The sequence below is a fragment of the Chelon labrosus genome (assembly GCF_963514085.1).
Source record: "Chelon labrosus genome assembly, chromosome: 1".
Lineage (NCBI taxonomy): Eukaryota > Metazoa > Chordata > Actinopteri > Mugiliformes > Mugilidae > Chelon > Chelon labrosus.
The window spans coordinates 39226514-39251546 of NC_140337.1; the positions used below are offsets into that span (position 1 = coordinate 39226514).

The 25033-nt window shown below is 48.8% G+C and overlaps 2 protein-coding genes across 6 annotated transcripts in view; one reads left to right on the forward strand and one right to left on the reverse strand.

Annotated features, from left to right (window-relative positions):
* Positions 1 to 15090, forward strand: part of camta2 (calmodulin binding transcription activator 2) — a gene marked incomplete at its 3' end in the record, with an annotated part of 37711 nt that extends 22621 nt beyond the window's left edge. The window contains exons 15-25 of one of the 5 annotated variants that reach the window (XM_084547619.1): positions 4505 to 4583; positions 4684 to 4942; positions 5027 to 5236; positions 5317 to 5522; positions 5610 to 5791; positions 5868 to 6072; positions 6154 to 6225; positions 6493 to 6686; positions 9836 to 9910; positions 10027 to 12255; positions 14953 to 15090. In XM_084547619.1, coding sequence (XP_084403745.1) covers positions 4505 to 4583; positions 4684 to 4942; positions 5027 to 5236; positions 5317 to 5522; positions 5610 to 5791; positions 5868 to 6072; positions 6154 to 6225; positions 6493 to 6686; positions 9836 to 9910; positions 10027 to 10081 — 1537 coding nt within the window. Of the gene's footprint in view, positions 1 to 4504; positions 4584 to 4683; positions 4943 to 5026; positions 5237 to 5316; positions 5792 to 5867; positions 6073 to 6153; positions 6226 to 6492; positions 6687 to 9835; positions 9915 to 10026; positions 12513 to 14949 lie in introns of those variants that run through there. The other 4 variants (XM_084547616.1, XM_084547617.1, XM_084547618.1 and 1 more) reach the window with 4 other exon arrangements.
* LOC311490944 (voltage-gated potassium channel subunit beta-2-like) lies at positions 14946 to 23942 on the reverse strand (the record flags this gene model as incomplete). The annotated part of the gene is made up of 14 exons (XM_084548731.1): positions 23190 to 23942; positions 19741 to 19784; positions 19596 to 19633; positions 19330 to 19409; positions 19130 to 19174; positions 19005 to 19049; positions 18771 to 18814; positions 18080 to 18166; positions 17732 to 17817; positions 17535 to 17655; positions 16883 to 16977; positions 16057 to 16177; positions 15870 to 15958; positions 14946 to 15041 (listed from the first exon to the last, which is right to left on the reverse strand). The coding sequence occupies exons 1-14, from the start codon at positions 23492 to 23494 to the stop codon at positions 14946 to 14948; spliced, it is 1296 nt and encodes a 431-aa protein (XP_084404857.1). The 5' UTR covers positions 23495 to 23942.
* Positions 23943 to 25033: the final 1091 nt, after the last annotated feature.

A 25033-nucleotide genomic window follows, 5' to 3' on the forward strand; every position in this document is an offset into this window, starting at 1 on the left:
TGATACACTGGAGGTACACACACCTGATCCACACACACACACCTGATCCACACACACACACCTGATAGACACACACCTGAGACACTGGAGGTACACACACCTGATCCACACACACACACCTGATAGACACACACCTGATACACTGGAGGTACACACACCTGATACACACCCTGATACACTGGAGGTACACACACCTGATACACACCCTGATACACTGGAGGTACACACACCTGATCCACACACACACACCTGATAGACACACACACCTGACAGACACACACACCTGATAGACACACACACCTGATAGACACACACACCTGATCCACACACACACCTGATCCACACACACCTGATCCACACACACACCTGATCCAGACACACACCTGATCCACACACCTGATCCACACACACACACACCTGATAGACACACACCTGATGCAGACACACCTGATCCACACACCTGATCCACACACCTGATCCACACACACCTGATCCACACACACACACACCTGATAGACACACACACCTGATAGACACACACCTGATCCAGACACACACCTGATCCACACACCTGATCCACACACACACACACCTGATAGACACACACACCTGATCCACACACACCTGATGCAGACACACCTGATAGACACACACACCTGATCCACACACACCTGATCCACACACCTGATCCAGACACCTGATCCAGACACACACCTGATGCAGACACACCTGATCCACACACCTGATCCAGACACACACCTGATGCAGACACACCTGATCCACACACACACCTGATCCACACACACCTGATCCACACACACCTGATGCAGACACACCTGATCCACACACACCTGATGCAGACACACACCTGATAGACACACACCTGATAGACACACACCTGATAGACACACACCTGATCCAGACACACACCTGATCCACACACACCTGATGCAGACACACACCTGATGCAGACACACACCTGATAGACACACACCTGATCCACACACACACCTGATCCACACACACACCTGATCCAGACACACACCTGATCCAGACACACACCTGATCCACACACCTGATCCAGACACACACCTGATGCAGACACACCTGATGCAGACACACCTGATCCACACACCTGATCTACACACACCTGATGCAGACACACCTGATGCACACACCTGATGCAGACACACCTGATCCAGACACACACCTGATCCAGACACACACCTGATCCACACACACACCTGATCCAGACACACACCTGATCCACACACACACCTGATCCACACACACACCTGATCCACACACACACCTGATGCAGACACACCTGATCCAGACACACACCTGATCCACACACACACCTGATCCAGACACACACCTGATCCACACACCTGATCCACACACACACACACCTGATAGACACACACCTGATCCAGACACACCTGATCCACACACACCTGATCCACACACACACACCTGATAGACACACACACCTGATAGACACACACCTGATCCACACACCTGATCCACACACACACACACCTGATAGACACACACACCTGATCCACACACACCTGATCCACACACACCTGATGCAGACACACCTGATAGACACACACACCTGATCCACACACACCTGATCCACACACCTGATCCAGACACACACCTGATGCAGACACACCTGATCCACACACCTGATCCAGACACACACCTGATGCAGACACACCTGATCCACACACACACCTGATCCACACACACCTGATGCAGACACACACCTGATAGACACACACCTGATCCAGACACACACCTGATCCACACACCTGATGCAGACACACCTGATCCACACACACACCTGATCCACACACACACCTGATCCACACACACACCTGATAGACACACACCTGATCCACACACCTGATCCACACACCTGATCCACACACACACACACACACACACCTGATAGACACACACCTGATGCAGACACACCTGATCCACACACACACCTGATCCACACACACCTGATGCAGACACACCTGATCCACACACACCTGATGCAGACACACACCTGATCCAGACACACACCTGATGCAGACACACCTGATCCACACACACACCTGATCCACACACACCTGATCCACACACACCTGATGCAGACACACCTGATCCACACACACCTGATGCAGACACACACCTGATAGACACACACCTGATAGACACACACCTGATAGACACACACCTGATCCAGACACACACCTGATCCACACACACCTGATGCAGACACACACCTGATGCAGACACACACCTGATAGACACACACCTGATCCACACACACACCTGATCCACACACACACCTGATCCACACACACACCTGATCCAGACACACACCTGATCCAGACACACACCTGATCCACACACCTGATCCAGACACACACCTGATGCAGACACACCTGATGCAGACACACCTGATCCACACACCTGATCTACACACACCTGATGCAGACACACCTGATGCACACACCTGATGCAGACACACCTGATCCAGACACACACCTGATCCACACACACACCTGATCCACACACACACCTGATCCAGACACACACCTGATCCACACACACACCTGATCCACACACACACCTGATCCACACACACACCTGATGCAGACACACCTGATCCAGACACACACCTGATCCACACACACACCTGATCCAGACACACACCTGATCCACACACCTGATCCACACACCTGATCCACACACACACACACCTGATAGACACACACCTGATCCAGACACACCTGATCCACACACACCTGATCCACACACACACACCTGATAGACACACACACCTGATAGACACACACCTGATCCACACACCTGATCCACACACACACACACCTGATAGACACACACACCTGATCCACACACACCTGATCCACACACACCTGATGCAGACACACCTGATAGACACACACACCTGATCCACACACACCTGATCCACACACCTGATCCAGACACACACCTGATGCAGACACACCTGATCCACACACCTGATCCAGACACACACCTGATGCAGACACACCTGATCCACACACACACCTGATCCACACACACCTGATGCAGACACACACCTGATAGACACACACCTGATCCAGACACACACCTGATCCACACACCTGATGCAGACACACCTGATCCACACACACACCTGATCCACACACACACCTGATCCACACACACACCTGATAGACACACACCTGATCCACACACCTGATCCACACACCTGATCCACACACACACACACACACACACCTGATAGACACACACCTGATGCAGACACACCTGATCCACACACACACCTGATCCACACACACCTGATGCAGACACACCTGATCCACACACACCTGATGCAGACACACACCTGATAGACACACACCTGATCCAGACACACACCTGATCCACACACCTGATCCACACACACCTGATGCAGACACACACCTGATAGACACACACCTGATCCAGACACACACCTGATCCACACACACACCTGATCCACACACACACCTGATCCAGACACACACCTGATCCACACACACACCTGATCCAGACACACCTGATCCAGACACACACCTGATCCACACACCTGATCCAGACACACACCTGATGCAGACACACCTGATCCACACACCTGATCCAGACACACACCTGATGCAGACACACCTGATCCACACACCTGATCCACACACACCTGATGCAGACACACCTGATGCAGACACACACCTGATCCACACACCTGATGCAGACACACCTGATCCAGACACACACCTGATCCACACACACACCTGATCCAGACACACACCTGATCCACACACACACCTGATCCAGACACACACCTGATCCAGACACACACCTGATCCACACACACACCTGATCCAGACACACACCTGATCCACACACACACCTGATAGACACACACCTGATCCAGACACACACCTGATCCACACACCTGATCCACACACACACACACACACACCTGATAGACACACACCTGATGCAGACACACCTGATCCACACACCTGATCCACACACACACCTGATCCACACACACACCTGATCCACACACACACCTGATCCACACACACACACACCTGATCCACACACACCTGATAGACACACACACCTGATCCACACACACACCTGATCCAGACACACACCTGATCCACACACACACCTGATCCACACACACACCTGATCCACACACACACCTGATCCACACACACACACACCTGATCCACACACACCTGATAGACACACACACCTGATCCAGACACACACCTGATAGACACACACACCTGATCCAGACACACCTGATCCACACACACACCTGATCCACACACACACACACCTGATCCACACACATCTGATAGACACACACACCTGATCCAGACACACACCTGATAGACACACACACCTGATCCAGACACACCTGACCTGTTGTTGTTCGTAGGTGTGTAAACAGCGACAGTTTGGATTTGGAACAGGAAGTTGATCCTCTTAACGTCGACCACTTCTCCTGCACCCCGCTGGTAAACATACACACACACACACACACACACACTCAGTCAGCTGACGTTGTGCGTTGCCATGGTGACCAGGGGTCCTGACCCGTTGGCGTGTGTGTTCCAGATGTGGGCGTGTGCGCTCGGCCACCAGAGGGCGGCAGAGCTCCTGTACAGCTGGAACAGTCTGGCTCTGGGGATCCCTGATTCGCTGGGACGCCTGCCGCTCGCCGTGGCCCGCTCCCGAGGCCACACCCGCCTCGCCACCGCGCTGGAGGAGCGCCACACGCAGCGCACCAGGATCACGCCTCCAGCAGACACGCACACGCCGGCCACGCCGCAGCCACAGCTGCCGCCGTCTCCTCTGTCCACCAGCCCAGACACAGGTAACTCACACACCTGCTGCTCGTCATGTGACCGCGTTCCAGCGCTCTGATTGGCTCTGACACTCTCCTTTCCTCCGCCTCCAGGTCTGAGCTCCTCCAGCAGCCTCCCCTCCCCGAGTGACCCCTCCTCGCCCTCTCCTAGCTCCGCCTACTCCAGTGGCCCCGCCCCCATGGACACGTCCCCCTCCTCTCCTTCCTCTCCTTCGTCCTTCTCGTCCTCACTGCCCGTTTCCCCCTCCTCCCTCCCTCCTGTGTCCATGTGGGGGGAGGAGCCAAACGCCGCCTTCAGCACAGGTAACACACCTTGTGACCTTGTTGATGTGTACCTGAATGAAGTGCTGTGTTATTGATCACCTGATCCGTCCGTGTCACAGGTCTGAACCCCGGCGGGTCCAGAGACTCCCCCCTCTACCTCATGGAGTACGAGAGCACCGCCCCCGACCACACACACGCCTACAGCCACGTGGCGGGCGGGCGGCGGTCACATGTGGCGGCGCTGGAGGAGCAGCTGCTGAGCTACAGCGAGAACGCCGAGAACGAAGGCGAGGAGGAGGCGTACCTGGAGGAGGAGGTGCTGCAGGTACGCCCTCACACACCAGGTGCACTCACACCGACCCGTCGCTCGCCACTGACCTCTGTTACTATGGTTACCATCGCCGTACCTCAGGTTGACATGGCAACACTGGCAGAGCAAATCATCGAGGCCACACCTGAGAGGATCAAACAGGAGGACTTCCCCCGGGGGGCGGAGTCACCGCTTAGAGAGAGGCGGGACAACCCCACCATACAGGACACCTGGTTGGCTACCTACCTGGAGACGGTCGACGCCCACACACACTCCCCGCCCAGGTGAGCAGAGCTTCCTGTTGGTGACGGGGGTGGGAACCAGGTGAGGTTTGACACGTGTGTGTGTGTGCTCTTTCAGGCGGGTGTGCCCCCCCTCCCCCCTCAGTGCCCTGGCCCTCCAGAGGCTCCGCCCCCCGTCCTCGGCGGCGTGGGCGGAGTTCCTGAACGCCTCGGCCAACGGGAGGATGGAGAGAGACTTTGCTCTGCTGACGCTGACGGACGGCGAGCAGAGGGAGCTGTACGAGGCAGCCAGGATCATCCAGAACGCCTTCAGGAGATACAAGGTGACCGCTCGGAGTATTATGGGATGTTCAGTAGAGTCTGGTTCTACCTGCAGAGCTTTACATGTCGATGACTGTGTTCAGGGTCGGAGGTTAAAGGAGCAGCAGGACATGGCTGCAGCCGTCATACAGAGGTGCTACAGGAAGTACAAACAGGTGAGTAGCTGTGTGTGTAGGGGTGTGTGTGTAGCTGTGTGTGTGTGGTGGAGCGTCACTAACTCTGAACTAACCTGCTCTCTCTCTCTCTGGCTAGCTAACATGGATAGCTCTGAAGGTAATATGTCTGACAGTAGCTGTAGTGATGTGTAGAGATGATGATGATGACGTGGTCCTTCAGACATGTGAAGGGTCCGATGGTGGACCAGCAGCTTCAGGTCTTAGTGAGGTCTGCTAACTCTGGGACTCTGCCCCCCCCCCCTTTAGTACGCCCTCTACAAAAAGATGACCCAGGCGGCCATCTTGATCCAGTCCAAGTTCAGGTCTTACTACGAGCAGAAGCGTTTCCAGCAGAGCCGGAGGGCGGCCGTCCTCATCCAGCAGTACTACCGCAGCTACAAGGAGTACGAGAGGCTGAAACAGGCTCCCAGGGGCGCCGCCAGCCACAACCCCAAGATCAAGTAAGACTGAGCAACGCGTCAACGTCAACGTCAACCCGTCTGGTTGATTGACCTGATCAGTACCTTGATGTTTTCATGTAGAGCCATGACTGATTATTAAGGTGGGACTGATTAAAACAATGAATCTAATTAATTAGAGGCTTTGTATTTAATTCATCTCTATTAAACACATTTTAATCTCATAATAATATGTGTCCCAAAACGCTTTTTATTTTAGTGGACGACTGAATCAAATACTAGACACAGACATGAACATTATAAACTCAACATCTTTTCAAGTCTGGAAAATGTATTTAATTACATTTAAATTCAAAACAGTAGAAAAATAAAGAAGATATTCCTGGACAAAACTGAACAGACCTAAAGTTAAAGGGACATTTTAATACTTTGTCAGAACAGTTTGACTTTAAATGGTAAAACAACATCTCGTCTGTGCTCACTGCAACATGTTTTGTATTTAGATGGTACCGTATGGCACCATCAAGGTTTCCTTCAGGTAGTTGTTTTAAATAACATTTCCTTCCATCAGTCGTAGCAACGTGCTTTAATCTGATTCCTCCATGTTGGTAGCCGTTAGCCGTTAGCTCTGACGTGTGCATCAGTGTAATCGTTGTACCAGGAAATAGTGCACTGACAAAAGTTCCACGATGTTTGGAATGAAAACTACGATTAAATGTGATTTTGTAATTACTTTTTTTGTAATAAATTAATCGTAATTAACGTGTTAAAGTCTCACCACACTGATTAGAGATGACGGATTAGAGATGACGGATTAGAGAAGACTGATTAGAGATGACGGATTATTTGTGATGACGGATTAGAGATGACGGATAATTTGTGATGACGGACTGATAGATGATAATAGATGACTGATTAGAGATGACGGATTAGAGATGACTGATTAGGGATGACTGATTAGAGATGACGGATTAGAGATGATTGATTAGAGATGACGGATTGGAGATGACGGATTGGAGATGACTGATTAGAGATGACGGATTAGAGAAGACTGATTAGAGAAGACTGATTAGAGAAGACTGATTAGAGATGACGGGTTAGAGATGACTGGTTAGGGATGACGGATTAGGGATGACTGGTTAGAGATGACGGATTAGAGATGACGGATTAGAGATGACAGATTATTTGTGATGACGGACTGATAGATGATAATAGATGACGGATTAGAGATGACTGATTAGAGAAGACGGATTAGGGATGACGGATTAGGGATGACGGCTTAGAGATGACGGATTAGAGATGACTGATTAGAGATGAAGGATTATTTGTGATGACGGATTAGAGATGACGGATTATTTGTGATGACGGACTGATAGATGATAGTAGATGACAGATTAGGGATGACGGATTAGGGATGACGGATTAGGGATGACGGATTAGAGATGACGGATTAGAGATGACGGATTATTTGTGATGACGGACTGATAGATGATAATAGATGACTGATTAGAAATGACGGATTAGGGATGACTGATTAGAGATGACGGATTATTTGTGATGACGGATTAGAGATGACGGATTATTTGTGATGACGGACTGATAGATGATAATAGATGACGGATTAGAGATGACGGATTATTTGTGATGACTGATTGGAGATGACTGATTAGAGATGACTGATTATTTGTGATGACTGATAGATGATAATAGATGACGGATTAGAGATGACGGATTAGAGATGATGGATTAGAGATTGATTATTTGTGATGACGGATTAGAGATGACGGATTAGAGATGACTGATTATTTGTGATGACTGATAGATGATAATAGATGAGGGATTAGAGATGACGGATTAGAGATGACGGATTATTTGTGTTGACGGACTGATAGATGATAATAGATGACTGATTAGAGATGACGGATTAGAGATGACTGATTAGAGATGACTGATTATTTGTGATGACTGATAGATGATAATAGATGACGGATTAGAGATGACGGATTATTTGTGATGACTGATTGGAGATGACTGATTAGAGATGACTGATTATTTGTGATGACTGATAGATGATAATAGATGACGGATTAGAGATGACGGATTAGAGATGATGGATTAGAGATTGATTATTTGTGATGACGGATTAGAGATGATGGATTAGAGATGACTGATTATTTGTGATGACTGATAGATGATAATAGATGACTAATTAGAGATGACGGATTAGAGATGACGGATTATTTGTGTTGACTGATTGGAGATGACTGATTAGAGATGACTGAATATTTGTGATGACTGATAGATGATAATAGATGACGGATTAGAGATGACGGATTAGAGATGATGGATTATTTGTGATGACGGACTGATAGATGATAGTAGATGACAGATTAGGGATGACGGATTAGGGATGACTGATTAGAGATGACGGATTAGAGATGACTGATTAGAGATGACGGATTATTTGTGATGACGGATTGGAGATGACGGATTATTTGTGATGACAGACTGATAGATGATAATAGATGACTGATTAGAGATGACGGATTAGAGATGACTGATTATTTGTGATGACTGATAGATGATAATAGATGACGGATTAGAGATGCTAGATTAGAGATGATGGATTAGAGATGATGGATTAGAGATTGATTATTTGTGATGACTGATTAGAGATGACGGATTAGAGATGACTGATTATTAGAGATGACTGATTATTTGTGATGACTGATAGATGATAATAGATGACGGATTAGAGATGACGGGTTAGAGATGACGGATTAGAGATTGATTATTTGTGATGACTGATTAGAGATGGCTGATTAGATATGACGGATTATTTGTGATGACGGACTGATAGACGATAATAGATGACTGATTAGAGATGACGGATTAGAGTTGACTGATTATTTGTGATGACTGATAGATGATAATAGATGACTGATTAGAGATGATTGATTAGAGATGACGGATTAGAGAAGACTGATTAGAGATGACTGAATATTTGTGATGACTGATAGATGATAATAGATGACGGATTAGAGATGACGGATTATTTGTGATGACTGATAGATGATAATAGATGGCTAATTAGAGATGACGGATTAGAGATGACTGATTATTTGTTATGACTGATAGATGATAATAGATGACTGATTAGAGATGACTGATTATTCTTCTTCTGTCCTCAGGGGTTCGTTCCTGACCAAGAAACAGGACCAGGCAGCGAGAAAGATCATGAGGTTCCTTCGGCGCTGCAGACACAGGTGACGAGAGACACACCTGAGGACATTAGACTCACCTGAGGACATTAGACACACCTGAGGACATTTAATGTCTCAAATGTCTCGTGGACAGAATCTTAACTGAATCTCTTCTTCAGGATCAAAGAGCTGAAACAGACGAGGGAGCTGGAGAGGAGAGGACTGACCACCTAACCCCCTTCACTATTTCATCCCTTCACCATTTCATCACTTCACTATTTCATCCGTCTCCTGGAGGAGCGAGGGATGATGATGGAGAGAATCAGGTTGACTCTGATGGACAGAAACCAAACGAGGAAAAGAAGTGACTGACGGAGAGATGCCTTACCCCCCACGCCACCATTTATCCATTCATCCATCTATCCATCTATCTATCCATTCATCTATCTATCTATCTATCTATCCATCTATCATCTATCTATCCATCTATCCATCATCTCAATCTATCCATCATCTATCCATCTATCTATCCATCCTCTCTCCTGGTTGAATGTATCCGTCTGACGTTTCTTTGACCCTGAGCGTCGTCTCTCAGGAGCTTCATGCAGTTGTTGGACATATGCTGGTGAAGTGCATGCTGGGAAGGAGACCCGCTCCTGTTGGACTGAGGGGTGTGTCCTGTGAGGCGAGGGTCGGGGCGGTTTAGGGCTCTTTGAACGGAGCCCGACTTAAAACTGTAAATGATGCTAAATCTATTTAAACAGTCGCGTGTAGAATCTAAATCTAAATCTATTCTAAAGTGTCCATTCATAGAAGCTCTGGATGTTTTATTTATTACAGCATGAACTGTGTGTGTGTGCTGCACAGACTGAGGTCAAGTCTTAAGGACCCCTCTGACCTCTGACCTCTGACCCGTCCATAAAGCCCCTTCAGAATAAAAGAGGCTGCAGAGCACCCAATCAGAGCTCTGGCCTCCTTCTTTCACTCCAGACAGTCCCAGACTACAAACATGGCGTCACTGTAAAGTCTGACCAGGTCAGAGGTCAGAGGTCAGACCGGGGTCCCCTCCTTCCATATCTGAATCTCTCCGGCAGCGCTGGCGGACGACGACGACGGCACTTTGGTACGAGCGGCGGTGACGCTGGGTTGTCATGGCGACCGCCGGCTCTACGAGCACGAGCTTGTTTGTTTTTCTGCTGCTGCGGTGACGCGTTGCATGACTTCATATTAAATGTTCTGCAAATAAATCAGCTGTTTGCTACACGGCAACTTCTCTGTTTCCTCCCGCTGCACATGAGCAACGCAGAGACACTAGCAACGCAGAGACGAGCAACAGTGAGACACTAGCAACGCAGAGACGAGCAACAGTGAGACACTAGCAACGCAGAGACGAGCAACGCAGAGACGAGCAACAGAGAGACGAGCAACAGAGACACTAGCAACACAGAGACGAGCAACAGAGACACTAGCAACGCAGTGACAAGCAGCAGAGACGAGCAACAGAGACACTAGCAACACAGACCAGCAACAGAGAGACACTAGCAACACAGACGAGCAACAGAGAGACACTAGCAACGCAGTGATGAGCAACAGAGAGACACTAGCAACACAGACGAGCAACAGAGAGACACTAGCAACACAGACGAGCAACGCAGAGACGAGCAACAGAGACACTAGCAACGCAGAGACGAGCAACAGAGAGACACTAGCAACACAGACGAGCAACATAGAGACACTAGCAACACAGACGAGCAACAGAGACACTAGCAACAGAGAGACACTAGCAACACAGACGAGCAACAGAGAGACACTAGCAACGCAGAGACGAGCAACAGAGAGACACTAGCAACACAGACGAGCAACGCAGAGACGAGCAACAGAGACACTAGCAATGCAGAGACGAGCAACAGAGACACTAGCAACGCAGAGACGAGCAACAGAGAGACACTAGCAACACAGACGAGCAACATAGAGACACTAGCAACACAGACGAGCAACACAGAGACGAGCAACAGAGACACTAGCAACAGAGAGACACTAGCAACACAGACGAGCAACAGAGAGACACCAGCAACGCAGACGAGCAACAGAGAGACACTAGCAACAAAGACACTAGCAACGCAGAGACGAGCAACAGAGAGACACTGGCAACACAGACGAGCAACAGAGAGACACTAGCAACACTGACTAGCAACAAAGACACTAGCAACGCAGAGACGAGCAATAAGGAGACACTAACAACATAGACTAGGAACAAAGACACTAGCAACACGGAGACGAGCAACAAAGAGGAGCAACACAGAAGAGCAACAAAGACAATAGCAACACAGACGAGCAATAAAAGAGTAGCAACGCAGAGACAAGCAACAACAACAACAGTGGAGAGTGAAACCTGTCCAGATGTTGAGGTGTGGACACAGTGACGTTGTTGACGACACGTTGTCATCAACCATCAACAGAACCTTAAGTGTTTGAGATCTGGTTCAAGATGAAGCTCCAGCAACAAAAACACATTTCAACACTGTTACCAGGTTGATGTCAACGGGTTCCTCCAGGTTTAGGTCCAGGTCCAGGTCCAGGTCTAGGTCTAGGTCCAGTTCTAGGTCCAGGTCTAGGTCCAGGTCCAGGTCTAGGTCCAGTTCTAGGTCCAGTTCTAGGTGCAGGTCCAGGTCTATGTCCAGTTCTAGGTCCAGTTCTAGTTCTAGGTCCAGGTCTAGGTCCAGTTCTAGGTCAAGGTCCAGTTCTAGGTCTAGGTCCATGTCTCGGTCCAGTTCTACGTCCAGGTCTAGTTCTAGGTCTAGGTCCAGGTCTCGGTCCAGTTCTAGGTCCAGTTCTAGGTCTAGGTCATTGTCTCAGCTTTGGTTTTCAGATCCATCCTGACCTGTCTCAGCAGGTCGTCCACCAACCAGAGTGTTGCTGGTTCCAGGAGGAAGTGTCTCTGTGTCCATTTACTTGTATTAATGTTTTCATACAGTCTGGAAAAGAAGTATTTGATAGACCGCAGATTTTACAAGTTTACCCCCTTATAAAGAATGGAGAGGTCTGTTATTTTCATCATAGGTACACTTCAACTGTGAGAGACAGAATCTAAAATAAAAATCCAGAAAATCACATTGTATGATTTTTAAATAATTAATTTGCATTATATTGCATGAAATAAGTATTTGATACACTAGAAAAACAGAACTTAATATTTAGTACAGATCCAATTACAGAGATCAAACGTTTCCTATAGTTCTTGACCAGGTCTGGACACACTGCAGCAGGGGTTATGGCCCACTCCTCCATACAGATCTCCTCCACATCTTTCAGGTTTCGAGGCTGTAGCTGGACAACACAGAGTTTCATGTCCCTCCAAAGATTTTCTACTGGGTTTAAGTCTAGAGACTGACTAGGCCACTCCAGGATCTTTAAATGCTTCTTACGGAGCCACTCCTTAGTTGCCCTGGCTGTGTTTCAGGTCATTGTCATGCTGGAAGACCCAGCCACGACCCATCTTCAATGCTCTTACCGAGAGAAGGAGGTTGTTGCCCAAAATCTCACCATACACGTCCCCATCCATCCTCTCCTCCATACGGAGCACTCGTCCTGGTCCTTTTGCAGAAAACTACCCCCAAAGCATTATGTTTCCACCCCCATGCTTCACAGTTGGGATGGTGTTCTTGGGATTGTACTCATCCTTCTTTTTCCTCCAAACACGGCGAGTGGAGTTTATACCAAAAAGTTAACTTTTGGTCTCATCTGACCACATGACCTTCTCCCATGCCTCCTCTGGATCATCCAGATGGCCATTGGCAAACTTCAGACGGGCCTGTACATGTGCTGGCTTGAGCAGGGGGACCTTGCATGTGCTGCAGGATTTTAATCCATGGCAGCGTAGTGTGTTAGTAATGGTAACCATTGAGACTGTGGTCCCAGCTCTCTTCAGGTCATAGACCAGGTCCTCCTTTGTAGTTCTGGGCTGATCCCTCACCTTTCTCATGATCACTGACACTCCACGAGACGAGATCTTTCATGGAGCCCCAGTCTGAGGGAGACTGACAGTCATCGTGAGTCCCTTCCATTTTCTAATAATTGCACCAACAGTTGTTGCCTTGTCACCAAGCTGCTGTCCTATTGTCCTGTAGCCTGTCCCAGCCATGTGCAGGTCTACAACTTTGTCTCTGGTGTCCTTAGACAGCTCTATGGTCTTGGCCATGGTGGAGCGGTTGGAGTGTGATCGACTGTGTGTGTGGACAGGTGTCTTTTATACAGATAACGAGTTCAAACTGGTGCAATTAATACAGGTAACGAGTGGAGGATAGGAGGGCTTCTTAGAGACCAACTAACAGGTCTGTGAGAGCCAGAATCCATGCTGGTTGGTAGGGGATCAAATACTTATTTCACGCAATAAAATACAAATTAATTATTTAAAAATCATACAATGTGATTTTCTGGATTTTCTTTTTAGATTCTGTCTCTCACAGTTGAAGTGAACCTATGATGAAAATGACAGACCTCTCCATTCTTTATAAGGGCGGAAACTTGAAAAATCAGCGGTGAATCAAATACTTATTTTCCCCACTGTATAAGCTGTAGATTCATGTGTTCATCAGTGGCTGCAGTCAGAGCTGTACATTCACTCGTTCACTCGTTCACACAGTCTGGGTCCAGTGACTCTGGGTCCAGTGAGTCCTGGTCATGGAGTCCAGGGGTTGAACCACTAACCCTCTGGTTGGTGGACGTCTGGACGCTCCAGCTGCTGTGAGTGAATGGATGAATTAGAAGTGATGGACAGCTGACAGACAACATGAATGAATGAACAGAAGGAGCAGCTGATGGAGTCACGGTTCATCTTTATTATTAGATCTAAGACCTGAACACAGAGGGGACACTTTAAAAGACTTTACATCAGATCAGACTGTCACAGATTAGCATTCATTATTAAATTATTTTTATAAAAACAATAATATATATAAAACCTCTTTAAGCTTCAAACTAAACGTGTCTTTAAACATTTATTTAATGTCTTTAAATATGAGCTAAAACTCTGCAGGTTAATAGAAGAATAAAGATTTCTGATTGTCTCCATGACGACGGCGTCTCTTCCTCTTCCTCGTCAGCAGCTCTTCACCTCCTTCTTGCCGTTTCGTGGCTTGTTGCCGAGCAACGCGTCCATCTCCGTTATGAGGGGCGGGGTCAGCTGAGACAGCACCTGAGAGACACGACAGGACGTCACCGACAGGCGACCAATCACGGCTTCTGATTGGACGCTCAGACCCCTAACCCTAACGACACGACGTTAGAAACGTGTTGATGCTAAACTACAACGAGTCAAGATGACTGGAGATGTTCTGGGCTTTCACTGACCCCCCTCCACCCAGACCTCCTCCTCCAGAGCCTCCAGGGTTATCACCCACGAGGAGGAGGAGCAGGAGGAGCAGGAGGAGGAGGAGCAGGAGGAGGAGAACATAGAACGGCCTTGGAGGATCTGAAAGTCTGTCCAGAACCAGAACCTTCCTGTCAGAGGCAGCTCTAGGCTCATAGCCCAAGACAGGCTACTAGCTAGAGGCTGCTAGCTAGAGGCTACTAGCTAGAGGCTAGCTTAGCTGAAATAGAGCAAAGATGCCTAATAATGTTAGCGCTGCTACTGTAGCTACTGTAGCTGCTGTAGCTGATGTTTACTAGAGGCTAGCCTCCAGCTAGCAGCCTCTAGCCAGTAGCCTCTAGCTAGCAGCCTCTCGCTAGCAGCCTCTAGCTAGTAGCCTCTAGCTAGCAGCCTCCAGCTAGTAGCCTTTAGAGGTATATGATAATGCTGATATGATAATTTATGTAGAACACACTGAGTAGAAGTCTGTTCTGTTCTGTTCTGTTCTGTTGTGTCTACACGTTCTTGTATCTGTGCCTGAGATCGTCTCAGAGGATTTAATAAATAAATCTTGAGAACATCTCTAGAGGCCCAACCACAACCTCTGACTGGAGCCGGCTCTGCTTCCTGACTCATATTCATCCCGTTGTCATGGTGACCGGTGTGCGGCGTTACCCTGATAGAACCGAGGTTCTCCAGCAGCTGTTCCGTGTTGGAGACTCCAAGCAGAACCGAGCTGACCCCTTCGCTGCGTAGACACCACGCTGTCAAACACAGACACACTCGTTATTCACAGCGTGAAGCTGGAGGAGGTTCTGTTGGTTCTGTTGGTTCTGTTGGTTCTGCTGGTTCTGCTGGTTACCGATAGCGAGCTGCGCCGCGGTGCAGTTGAGTCTGTCGGCCAGTAGGTGGAGCTCCTTGATTTTACTGAGCTGCTTCTTCCCTTCATCACTGCAGAGACGTTCCTTCAGCCACGCGTAACCCTGAACCAGAGAACAGTTCCTGAGTTCTCCTGTGTTCTCCTCTGTGCTCTGTGTTCTCCTCTCTGTTCTGTGTTCTCCTCTCTACTGATGCATTCTCCTGTCTTCTCCCATGTTCTCCTGTGTTTTCCTGTGTTCTCTCTTCTTTACTTGTGTGTTCTCTCATGCTCTCTCACCTTCTCCTGTGTTCTCCTCTCTACTCTTGTGTTTTCCTGTGTTCTCCTGTGTTCTCCTCTCTGCGTTCTCCTGTTTACTTGTGTTTTCTCTCATGTTCTCTCATTTTCTCTCACGTTCTCTTGGGTTCTCCTCTCTACTCCTGTGTTCTCCTGTCTACTCTTGTGTTCTCCTGTGTTCTCCTCTCTTATCCTGTGTTCTCCTCTCTACTCTTGTGTTCTCCTGTGTTCTCCTCTCTTCTCCTGTGTTCTCCTCTCTACTCTTGTGTTTTCCTGTGTTCTCCTGTGTTCTCCTCTCTGCGTTCTCCTGTTTACTTGTGTTTTCTCTCATGTTCTCTCATTTTCTCTCACGTTCTCTTGGGTTCTCCTCTCTACTCCTGTGTTCTCCTGTCTACTCTTGTGTTCTCCTGTGTTCTCCTCTCTTATCCTGTGTTCTCCTCTCTACTCTTGTGTTCTCCTGTGTTCTCCTCTCTTCTCCTGTGTTCTCCTCTCTACTCTTGTGTTCTCCTGTGTTCTCCTGTGTTCTCCTACATACCTTCATGGCGGCTCTGGAGCTCTCTGGAACGCCCTCGTTGTATTTTCCCGTCAGGAGGCCACAGGCTAACGGAGACCAGGTCATGGCTCCAACTCCTTAGAGAAGGAGGAACCCAGGTTGTTAAAAGGTTCTATGTTCACATCATGTAGTGATGACTTTATTAAACATGTGGAGAACCCACAAACTAACGCAGACACAGAATGTTCATTAGAAACAAACACTCAGAGAACCTCACACTGACTGGCAGCTCCCAGATTTAACAAGTTCCCCGTGTTAGAGAACGTCCTTAGAGTGCTGAGTGTTCTCTGTATGTTCTCTTTGTGTTCTCTGACGGTTCTCTTGGTGGTCTCTATGTGTTCTCTGAATGTTCTCTTAGTGTTCTCCGAACATTCTCCGAATGTTCTTTGTGTGTTCTCTGACTGTCCTCTATATGTTCTCTGTGTGTTCTCTGACTGTTCTCTACGTGTTCTCTGTGTGTTCTCTGACTGTCCTCTACATGTTCTCTGTGCGTTCTCTGTGTGTTCTCTGTGTGTTCTCTGACTGTTCTCTGACTGTTCTCTTTGTGTTCTCTTAATATTCTCTACGTGTTCTCTAACTGTTCTCTGACTGTTCTCTACATGTTCTCTTAATATTCTCTACGTGTTCTCTGTACCTATCTTGTGGTAGAGTTCCGGCAGGTGCAGTTCCACCTTGTCTCTCTGGAAGTAGTGGTACTCGGCCTGCTCACACACCGGTGGAACCAGGTTGAACTGTCGGGCGACAGAGTACGCCTCCTGAGAACAGACACACGTTTAGTGAAGCTCTTTAAACAAAGCTTTGGTGTCAGTTCTAGTTCTGTGGTTCTGGTACCATGATCTCCACGGCGTTCCAGCGGGAGGTTCCCCAGTACATAGCCAGACCCTGATCGATGACGAAGGTCATGGCTCGGACCACCTCTGAAACAGAAACACAGACGGAGTGACTCGTCTCATCGGTGTCTGGCGCCGTCTAGTGGTCAACGCTGGTTCTGCTGCCTGAGGTTCTTCAACGTGACCTCGTCTGGTTAGTGGAAACATGAGTCACTGTAGAGCTGGTCAACGTCAACGTCAACGTCAACGTCAACTGATTGGTGGTTGGAGTCAAGACTGGTGTGCTAATGGTGATGCTAATGGTGATGCTAATGCTAATGTTTATGTTTTGTGTTGAAGGTTTTCTGACCTTCCATCGGTGCGTTGATGTCGCTCCTGTTCGCAAAAACTATGTCGACGTAGTCGAGCTGTAATCTGGAGAGAGAGCCACGCAGACCTGCAACACACACACACACACACACACACACACAGTAACACACACACACAGTAACACACACACACAGTAACACAGTAACACACACATAGCGTTGTGGAGAACGTCTGTGAATGTGCAGCTGTCAATCATTAACACGACCAACAGAGACTCAAAGAGACGTATACGTATGTCTTATATAGATAATAATAGTCATATATATCTGTTTTAGTCTAGTGGTTCTCAACCTGGGGCTCAGGGCCTCCTGAAGGTCACACCTTCATAAGTATTTGATGTCTGTGAGTCTGGAGGAGCGACCGTGCTGAGCTGGTGGATGAAGAGCTGCACGCCTCCAGCTCCTGTCTCTACGTCAGAGACAACGAGTGGACGGCTGATGTCCGTCTGTGTCCCAGCGCTGGTGAAGCCTGGTGACCTCCACCGCCACAGAGGACGCCACGCTCACATCCACCAGCCCCCCCGCTCTGGGTGGAGGCGTCCGACTCTACGTCAAACACTCGGCTGACACGTTTCATCAGCGTCAAGCCTGGAACGCTGCGTTTGCACTGACTTCTGGGTAGTGTAGGAGACGTTTGATTGCGTAACACAGCTGAGTTTAAAGGTCGTTTACCTTCGATGATGTGTTTCCGTGACAACCCGCGTTCTGTCTCCGCCCTGGAAACAAACACATGGATGGACAGACGTTAAGTGAGTGGACATGTTGAGTGTCTTTCTTCTCATTCCGTCTCTGCTGTGGTTGTTTATGTTGTGGTCGTAGCGCTGGCGTTTCCTACAGCGCTGTAGCAGTGAAGGCATCGTGATGGACTGCTGATGGACACATAGAGTAGAGTAAAGTAGAACTCACTGTCCTCCCCAGTAGATCTTGGTGGTCACCACGTAGCTGGACCTCCTGGCAGAGACACATTCATTCAGTCACTCATTAGAGCACAGAGACGTCCCAGACAGTCATCCTGGATTTAAACGTCCTACCTCCATCCCTTCTTCTTCAGGATGTTCCCCAGAGTCGTCTCCGCCCTGAAACACAAACGTCCCGTCGTTAGAACCTTTAACGGTTCTCAGACACTGAAACAGAACAAATATCATAAAAAACTTTTATATATATTATATATGTCGCTCTGCAGCGCCCCCTCTGAGAGGACAGGTGAGAGGACAGGTGAGAGACAGCTTACCTGCCCGAGGCGTAAACCTCCGCCGTGTCAAACAGGTTGATGCCGCTGTCGTACGCCACGGTCATAACACTCTCTGCCATCTACACAGATTGACAGGTAGAGACACTGGAGGTCACACAACAGGCCTTTATTCACACAGACACACTCTACGAGACACCATCTATATCTATATATATATATCTATATCTATCTATAGATCTATATCTCTACATATATATATATAGATAGATATAGATATATATAGTATAGATCCTCTGTCACGGTACCTCATCAGAGATCTGAGAACCAAACGTCACCCACGTTCCTGTGAAGAGACAAAGATCAGTGTGTATTAGTGTGTATTAGTGTGTGTTAGTGTGTGTTAGTGTGTGTGTTAGTGTGTGTTAGTGTGTATTAGTGTGTGTCTCTCACCCAGTCCCAAACAGGACACTCTGAGTCCAGACTTTCCCAGATTCCTGCAACAGTCGAGTTAAAGATCAATCAGTGAAATAAACCAACAGAGAGCATCATGGGAGTTCAGTCTGTCCACCAATCAGAGGACAGGAGAGTCTGTCCACCAATCAGAGGACAGGAGAGTCTGTCCACCAGTCAGAGGACAGGAGAGTGTGATTGAAGCTCCTTTAATGAAAGGCTGTGTGTTGATGGGGGTCAGAGGTCAGAGGTCAGAGACTGATTAACCCCGAGCAGATGGTCCTAGTCATCACACATCAGGTCACATGACCTCACAGTTTGTCCTCAGAGACAGAGCGGCTAAAAATAGGACGCTCCGAAATAGAGTCAAACGTCTTCAAAACGTCTGTCTCTCTGTTCACAACAAAACAGTTATCAGAGGTAAAGACACGTCTCAGCTGCCTCCACTTCTCCTTGTCCAGGTCCTAGTTCTAGTCCTAGTTCTAGTCCTTGTCCAGGTCCTAGTCCAGGTCTTAGTCCTAGTTCTAGTTCTAGTCCTAGTCCAGCTGCAGGTCCAGGTCCAGGTGTATGTCTGCGTCCAGGTCTGAGCCCAACATTACCTGGTCCAGTTCCAGTCCATGTCCTAGTCCTAGTCCTAGTCCTAGTGTCTATGTCCTCATGTCTATGTCCATGTCCATGTCCATGTTCTAGTCCTAGTCCTAGTCTTAGTCCTAGTCCTAGTTCATGTCTATATTCATGTCCATGTCCATGTCCATGTTCTAGTCTTAGTCCTAGTCCTAGTCCTGGTCCAGGTCCAGGTCTATGTCTATGTCTATGTCTATGTCTGCGTCCAGGTCTGAGCCCAACATTACCAGGTCCAGTTCCAGTCCATGTCCTAGTCTTAGTCCTAGTTCATGTCTATGTCTATGTCTATGTCCATATCCATATCCATGTCCATGTTCTAGCCCTACTCCTACTCCTAGTTCTAGTCCAGGTCCAGGTCTATGTCTATGTCTGCGTCCAAGTCTGAGCCCAACATTGCCAGGTCCAGTTCCAGTCCATGTCCTTGTTCTAGTCCGCGTCCATGTCCATGTCCATGTCCATCTCCATCTCCATGTCCATGACCTTCCAGGTCTAGTCCGAGTCATTTTCCAGGTCTGATGGGTCCAGGTCTGATGGGTCCAGGTCTGATGGTTCTGGTCATCAGAACCTGAGACGTGAACGTGTTGATGGTTTTTAGCTCCGGTTCCGTCCTCGGGTCATGTGACACAGTCTCACCTGTATTTCATGTTGCTATGACGACCCAGGGCCTCCTTCATGTGGGCGTGGCCTAGCAGGGTGTGCCTGCTCACTGGCTCCGCCCTCATCTTTGACTGACAGGCAGGGGCGTAGGTGGAGTTTGCCGCTGCCGCCCGCCGCTCCTTCAGCTGGTGCTCGGCCCCACCCCCCCCACCGCCGCCGCCGCCCCCTCCCATGTTACACGCTATGGACACCTGCATCCTTGTTGCTACGGTAACGAGGTTTATATATATATATATAAAGACTTTAAAAGAAGTTAAAACATGGAGGCCGCCGCTGCTGTCAAGGTCACCGGTCGCTACGGTAACGAAGGAGAGAATTCATGAGTGGGATGTCAAGCCTGTCAGCCAATAGAAGTCCAAGAAACAACTTTCTGTCCCTGGACGCATCCTGTCGTTGGGAGGACAGCGTCCCACTGCAGAAGAAGAGGAGGAGGAGGAGGAGGAGGTGATGAAGAGCGTCCGTCCACAGGAGGAGGAGGAGGAGGAATGAAATAAGAAGTGAAAGCCTCAAAGATGAAGGAGAGAGTGAGCGGCCGTCCTCTGGACTGAGAGAGAGACAGAGAGAGAGAGAGAGAGAGAGAGCAGGATGGGGGAGGAGGGGGAGGAGAGGAAGCCCCTCCCCCTCCAGCCTCTGTAGCTGTAACACTGGGCGAGCAAGCACATAGAAGACAGAGAGAGAGACTATTCACATGTGGACATCAGTCACCTGTCCACACCTGGACGGTCACGTGACAGGTTCAACCAGGTGTGTCTCAGGTGTGAGTGTCGCTACGCTAACAGCTAACAGCTAACAGCACGGCTAGCGACACTGATGGCCCCTACATACTAAAAGACAACAAACAAGATGGCCGCCAGGTTTGTGGCTCACAGGCGTTTATCAACATGTATTTGGTCCAAACACCTGGATGTGTTCTGGCCCCGCCCCTTTTATTGAGGACGCATCAGCAGGTAACTTTGGGACAGCCAGGTATCCCAGAATGCATTTCCTCTAAACGGTGTCGCCCCCTGAGGCCACCAGAGGAACTGCAGGACAAAGACGTCTTCATGCTAAGCTAACGTTTACAGAGACGTCTTCATGCTAAGCTAACGTTTACAGAGACGTCTTCATGCTAAGCTAACGTTTACAGAGACGTCTTCATGCTAAGCTAACGTTTACAGGGACGTCTTCATGCTAAGCTAACGTTTACTCCTCATGTGAAGCTGAACTCTTTACATTCTTTACGTTCTGTTGGATGTTTCCTGCAGACCCTCCCCCTCTTCTCTCTCCTCCTCTACCTCTCCTCTCCTCCTCTCCTCCTCCTCCTCCTCCTCCTCCACCCCCCCTCCCCAACTCCTCTCCTCCCACTCCTCTCCTCTCCTCTCCTCTCTCCTCCTCTCCTCTCTTCTCCTCTCTTCTCCTCCTCTCCTCCTCTCCTCTCCTCTCCTCCCCTCCCCCTCTCCTCCTCTCCTCCCCCTCTCCTCCCCCTCTCTCATCTCTCCTCTCTCCTCCTCCTCTCCTCCTCTCCCCCACTCCTCCTCTCCTTCTCTCCTTCTCTCCCACTCCTCTCCTCTCCTCTCCTCCCCCACTCCTCCCCTCCTCCTCTCCTTCTCTCCTCTCCTCCTCTCCTTCTCTCCTCCTCTCCTCCTCTCCTCCTCCTCCCCCACTCCTCCCCTCCTCCTCTCCCGTCCGTCCGTCCTCTCTCGTCCTTCCTCGTCCTCGCTCTGTGAGCTCAGCAGCTCAGTGAGACGCCCGAGGCCGATGGTTTGGTGTCACTAATGTGAATCACAGCAGTAGCTGTCCTCCTCGGGACGTCCGTCTCCTCGTCTCTTCATGGACGTTCTTTTAACATCGTCTCTGTCTCTGATTTATTCTCTGATCTGAGACGTTCAACAGTAAACAAGTATTTATGATTTAAATCCTAAAATCACTGAATCATGATGTTTGACTTGAATGAATGTGTCTGACTGCTCCAGTTTAAAACACCATTCAGAAGTCCCATAGAGAAAGTGTTGATTTTAAGAGTTCTCTGTTAAACGGGACGTTTTACCTCAGTCATCAGCTTCCTGTTGTTTCTGTTGTTGGTTAAAACATGATCAAGGCCCAGAGATGTCTCAGCATCCTCTAGTGGCCTCACTGTGTCACTGCACCTGTCTCCCCCCTGTCTCCCCCCCGTCTCCCCCCTGTCTCACCTGTACGGCATGCTGCTGGTCTCCATGGTGATGTCACACTCCTTCAGGTAGATCTCCAGCCGTCGTCGCTCCATCAGCCTCCTGGCGGCCTCCAGGATCTGAGACGCCAGCGCCGACTCCTCTTTCTCCTTCGTCTCTCTCTTCCCGTCACTTTTCTCCGTTTTCCCAGAATTCCCTCTGTTCACCTTCGGCTTCTTGTTGAACCCGTACAGCTCCTCCACAGAGAACTTCCCAGACTTCCCTCCGGCCGCCGCTGCAGACGGTCCAACAGCTGCTCCCGAAGCTGACGCCCGGCCCGCAAACATGGCCGACTCTGGAGACAAGGTTAGGGTCACCTGTCCTCACCTGTCCTCACCTGTGTCCTTCAGAGACCGTGTCTCCCAACTACGTCCACCAGCACAAATCAAAACAGGAAGTCAGACAGACGTCCTACCTGTCCCACTCGTTGGGACGTGTCTCTGGTGTCTCTGGTGTCTTATTCGTTCGTCCTTAGCGTCTGTCCACTTTCATCTGTCTGTCTGTGTCTCTGCTGCAGCTCCTGTTAATCCTGTTTGGCTGATCCCACCAATCAGAGCTCAGATATCCCGTCAGGTCAGACAGACGGGATTTAAAAACCAAAATACCAAACTCTGGGTACAGATGTTAAACATGGCGTCCAGCCCAAAAACCTCATGATGCGGCTTTAATCCCACACACACACAACTTTAGAGAGAGGGGAGGTGGCCCTGAACACACCACCTCTAAGTTCAGACCCTGAATGCATCGTCACGGCAGCTGATTCTGTTCCGTCAACAACGACAACGATGAAGGTCAAGACATTTGTAGACGCAACAACCAGACACCTCTACATTACCTGGACCTTTCTATGGTGAGGACTGGAGGACTAGTCCATTAGTGGACTTCACTTCATGTGGACTAGTCTCTGATCATGTGACCATAACAACATGGACGCCTCCTCGGATACAGGTGAGGAGTCCAGAGGGTCATTGGCTCTTCACTAAAGATGAAGCCCATACTACCGTGACATGTCAGTCCTGAAATACAACTAAAGTACTACTGCAACAAAGACATGCTAATGCTAACGCTAGCAGAGGAACGGTCCAAATCCTCTGGACAGCAGTCAGTTAACAACTTGACCAAACGTCCTGTGGTAACAGAGAGAAGGAGGCTGCACATCAACTATCTGATAAAGTGATTAGACCTTTAGCTGCTACACTATCCCATCTAACAACACACTGTGGAGTACTATTAAATGCTACTGATGGTGCTGAGGTGCTGCCTGTTTTATACAGACTATACATATCTGTAGAGCTCAGTAGTGATGAGCTCATGTGTTTATGTTCAGTTCAGACTTTGTTGCTGTGGCTGTAGAGCGTGTTATTTGTCCTTGATGTCAGTGAATGCATCATGGTAGTTATGGTAGCGTGTGTGTCAGACGGTCTTCACTGCAATAGGAAGATGAATGTGTGTGTGTGTGTGTGTTTCCAGATGTTGGTGGGATTAGAGATTAACACACACACTCAGAATGATGTGATGGGATTAGGATGATCTTCTGTCCTGTGGTGGAGCTGCTGGTTGGTTCATACGGAACGTGATGTTATAGACACACACACACACACACACACACACACACACACCCTTAACAACCCTTCCTGCCTACATTACCCATAATGCAGCTGCAGCTCTGGCCCCTCCCTCAGAGTCTCCTGCAGCTCATGAGGCGAGTGATCTGATCAGTATCTGATCACTGGGAGAAAGAATATATATATATATATTATATTATATTATAGTTAATTATTATACATGTTATATATTATACATGTATATTTCTGTATGATGTCTTT